This window comes from Haliotis rubra, unplaced genomic scaffold, assembly GCF_003918875.1.
Source record: "Haliotis rubra isolate DU_JTF1 unplaced genomic scaffold, ASM391887v1 Scf391, whole genome shotgun sequence".
NCBI lineage: Eukaryota > Metazoa > Mollusca > Gastropoda > Lepetellida > Haliotidae > Haliotis > Haliotis rubra.
The window spans coordinates 1027247-1031850 of NW_025767070.1; the positions used below are offsets into that span (position 1 = coordinate 1027247).

A 4604-nucleotide genomic window follows, 5' to 3' on the forward strand; every position below is an offset into this window, starting at 1 on the left:
GTCATAACAGGCGACTAACGGGACTTGGTTGACACATGTCACCGTATCCCAGTTGCATAAATCGATGCTCATGGTGTTGATCAATGGGTTATCTGGTCCACACTGGATTATTTACAGACCGCCGCCATATAGCTGGAATATTGCTGAGTGCGGCGTTAAAACAACAACCCAACCAGCCAGCCAGCCAAGCAACAACGCATACATTATGTTTAGTAACCCAGTGTTTTCTAACTGAGCATCAGGTGCGGGGGATGAAGTACGAGTTCAGTCAGCACATGGTTTGTCGCCTACTGGATGGTAAACGTGCAATACAAATGCTTCACAGGGATGTAGGTGAAAAGTGAATCCAACATCGACGAAAGAGTTTGGGTTGGATGTCATTCCACGACTAAACATTCTGTCCAGGTGGGAATGGTAAGACCTCGGAGGATAGGTGGAGGGTATAGTGTCCAGCATCCGTCTCATCCTCTCCCTACTTCCCCTTCTCCCTACTTCCCCAACTCCCATGTCCTCAATCTTAGCCGTGAACCTTCACATCCAAGCCCCTAAAACCCCGCACCCTTTCAACAAACGAAGCACCATTTTGATTTCGTTGATGCAAAAACGTAGGACACAAGTGACTTTATTACACAACTTACAAACATGAAAAATACCAATCAGTTAAGCAAACACAAGTTCAGTGGTTGAAGTCAGGGCTAAGGATGTGAAGGCACATCCAGGCGTCCTTAATCTCAAATACATTGAAAGGCGAGCTGTCTGTATCTGGACATGTTTCTGAGTGTGTTCTTCAGCTATTGTGAACCAAGTCCAAATTTCAACATATTTATTTGAACGCCTCCATATCTAAAATCTCTTTATGGCTAGCTATTGATAGTACAGTTTGAGGCCCTGTCATTGTATTCGCATTTGTGAGACATACACAGCTACGTACACAGCTACGTATATGAAATGCTTACATTATCTGTCAATGTGATAAACAAGCAGCATCGGCAATTTATTCATTAATTGAAAATGCGTATTATAATAAATACATAAATACTTGAATTACCTATATATGTAACTTGCGGGGATTTCATACTACATCCCAAGGGCCAAAGTCTCTTATATTTGGATAGCTGTGTGTCATCGTTAACATCAACTGCTGGTTTTATCTGACCAAATGCTGCTGAGTTATAGCTGAATGCGGCATGAAGTTATTACAGAATCTACTCATCCACTAATTCATAGATTTTCCTATTGATTACGCTTGATTACAAATGATATCTGAATTTAACATAGTGATATCACTAGCACGTATGAAGTAGGAACACTTATAGACAACAGCCAAATTGTTTGTTGGGAGCTTGTCAGTTGTATGTGATAAAATATGGTGCTGATGCTTAGACAACTTATTTATCCTATTCATTAATTACATATTGCAAGGCAAAACCTAATTGTGCCGATGACAAAAGTGCGAAGTTATTGATCTGTTGTGGGTCCTTACCTAAAACTATTATGTGAATCTTTTCAGAACTATGCCTACATGGCTGACATAAACATCTGTAGGTCTGCATTTAGCCCCTTTCAAACGACGGTAGCATCATCTACATTCTAACCTTACACACAGTATCAGTATTGCTTTCAGGTGAAGCTCAAGATGGAATATCGCTGGCGCGTGTGTTGTGGCAGATTCACAGACGTTCCCGTGGACTGTCCAGGCTTTCCTGTTGTTTAATACTCTGCCTCAGTAGAACACCAGGCTGCATCCGGAACGACTTACTGTCTTCTGAGATCTAACACAACTGTCACTTACAGCACCAGAACCAGACATCGCTCCAATGTCCATTTCTCCGGAACAGCTTAAACTACGAAATTATACAGAATTAGGGACTATACTTATTCAAGGTTCATAAGCAAAGCACATGCAATATACCAGTAAGGAATAAACTCTTATGCTACGCCTTTATACATGAACTTACAAAGAGAATCTAAACATTTCAGGCATGTCTTCCTCGAACTTCAAAGCATATAGTTCCTTGTTAGGATATCTCCTCTCAGAATGGTTCTTGTCATCCATCTTCTGTCCTCGGGCTGATATTGAATCATTCGAATGGAATTGACTTCTAGAAGCTTCACCAACAAAGCATATCCCTGTCAATGACAAACACATATGCACAATCATCACGGACACGGAGGTTATGACGTTGATGCTATAAATATAAACTTAGTTGTGTAATCCAATGTTCCCAATAATAATATTAGATAGACGGTTATTCTGAACACAAAAATAGTCACTGTTTTCTGGTTTAGACGTATTTAGCGGCAGCTGGCATATAGCTGAGGGAGCATACGCTGAGTATTGAGCAACAAGCAAAACATAGGGAGCAGAATAGGTTACCACAAGTTCCTTGTACATACACTTAACACATACAGCCAGCTGTCTGGTATAATCATTTAGACTGCAGTATCTCATTTTGTTTATATCAGTAATATTTACCTTGCTGACATTTGGAGAAGATGATAGGTCCATTTCCACACATGCCTTCTTCGTTCGTTTCCATGGTAAGATTTCTTCATCCGTGATTTTCGTTTGGCTAACCAGATTATCAGCTTTGTCAAAATCGAAAAACGTCAAAAAAAGGGTAGGTTTGTTCCCGTGGATCTTCAGATCTTCCAAACGTAGCATGTTGTTTGCTCTCTTGTCAGGATTTGTGACACTTTGAGCTCTAATCGTGATGAGTTTTGGCAGCTATGAAGAAACCATGCAAAGGCAAAAATGAAAGTCCAGTATTTCACTTGATATACCAGTGCATACACAGATGGAAAAATACATCGTCTTAGATAATATTTTACTTTATCAACAAATCCTACAGTTAAAACAGCAAGTAACTGGCATAATTATCTCAAAGAATCGATCATTAATGTACAAACCACCTACCCCAAATGAAAACGGGGCCTTTATCAAGATGAACTCCATAAGAAATCTAAGCTGTTCTTTCGGAGACATGTGGTGTGACAGACTCACTGGAGACGAGAGGCACATGCTACCAACGTACGTCTCTTTTGTTTCTTTACCGGTTTCCGAGAGAGGAAAGTTCGGGAGATCAGCAACAGCGCTTCAAAATCCCGCCACCAGGTTAAATCACCAATGCTTTGGGGGATAATCGAGTCCGACTTTCCTCGGGCACTGACGTTGTACATTTACAGCACATGTGAACATAGTTAAGTATGGGTATACGAACGTCTAAAACAGTTCCATACATACGCTCTTCTTGCATATAGTAACATTTTAACACGGTGTGGCATGGCATAATCCACACAGCATGACAAATTAAATCCAATATGGACACTCCAGGCTCCTCTGCACGATGTAGTAGTAGTAAGGCAACTGACAAACAATGTGATAAATATATAAGTATCATTTTGTTGGTTATTTTGGTTTTCGGTACATTTGAGTGAGTGAGTGAGTGAGTGAGTTTAGTTTTACGCCGAATTCAGCAACATTCCAGCTATATGGCGGCGGTCTGTAAATAATCGAGTCTGGACCAGACAATCCAGTGATCAACAGCATGAGCATCGATCTGCGCAATTGGGAACCGATGGCATGTGTCAACCAAGTCAGCAAGCCTGACCACCCAATCCCGTTAGTCGCCTTTTTACGACAAGCATAGTGGCCTTTTATGACAAGAATGGGTTGCTGAAGACCTATTCTACCCCGGATCTTCACAGGTCGGTACATTTGAAGGTTGCAGTGGTCCGTTAATATGATTTTTGCCACTTATTTTTCCTTTAAGCCCAAATGAATCTGTTTATTGACGTTACGTCTTTTGGACATCTGGTATTTCGTGGAAAAACACTTTGGCTTTTTGTAGGTGTTAAGAAAACAGCTGTATCCCTCTCAAGAGTTATATCGGTATAAAAGCTTGAACACTGCTATTTCCCCCGTTTATTAAGGACAAATACAATACAAATTTACCTCACTCTGTAATTTGAAAAGTTAAGATGAACGTCTTCAGTCTAAAGCAGTTCAAAGGGCTGTGGAGGAAAACAGTGGAAAGTCCACACACATTGCAAGTTCAATCATTTTCGTTTTACTAATGGATAGACTCAAAACAAAAACTCACCCATTGTGACTGTTCTGTAGTTCTATAACATATGGATCTCCATCTACACAATCCATGCTGAATATTCCCTTCTTCAGACGTTCTGGGTCGGTTTGGATGGTCACAAAATAATGATCTGTATACTCAATCAGGGTCTGTAAGCAATGTAGTGTTCATCTTGGTATATGTAGCGACAGTGCTGACACACCGCGAGTAAACCACTTTGCTTGTCGTTGAAAATCAGAGAAAGGTTTTGAGCTTTTAAACATTTGTAATAGGCTTCTTTCTTTGTGAAATATTATGTTTGGTATATGGAACATATTATCTAATTCTTGCAGGATTGTTAAAATAGCTAGTTTTTGCAAAGGATGATACTATACATCAATGTATATACTACCGCTGTCGTATTAGCAACCGCTATTGTATTGGGTGTTGTGAGTTACGGCCCCTTAGTGGGTTGACGTGTATTCAACGCAGTGACAAAATACTTATCATTCCAGACAACCTACGTGTCATTTCGGC

General features: G+C 40.3%; 1 protein-coding gene and 1 long non-coding RNA gene across 2 annotated transcripts in view; both read right to left on the reverse strand.

Annotated features, from left to right (window-relative positions):
• The window catches only part of LOC124286778, a 64897-nt gene extending 60666 nt beyond the window's left edge, over window positions 1-4231 (reverse strand). Inside the window, exon 1 of the mRNA XM_046723211.1 lies at window positions 4104-4231. Within this exon, the coding sequence (XP_046579167.1) occupies window positions 4104-4159 (56 nt within the window). The 5' untranslated portion in view covers window positions 4160-4231. The remainder of the gene's footprint in view (window positions 1-4103) is intronic.
• LOC124286815 lies at window positions 2016-3049 on the reverse strand. The gene is made up of 3 exons (XR_006901124.1): window positions 2918-3049; window positions 2477-2728; window positions 2016-2130 (listed from the first exon to the last, which is right to left on the reverse strand). It is a non-coding gene; the product is annotated as an uncharacterized LOC124286815 (long non-coding RNA).
• Window positions 4232-4604: the final 373 nt, after the last annotated feature.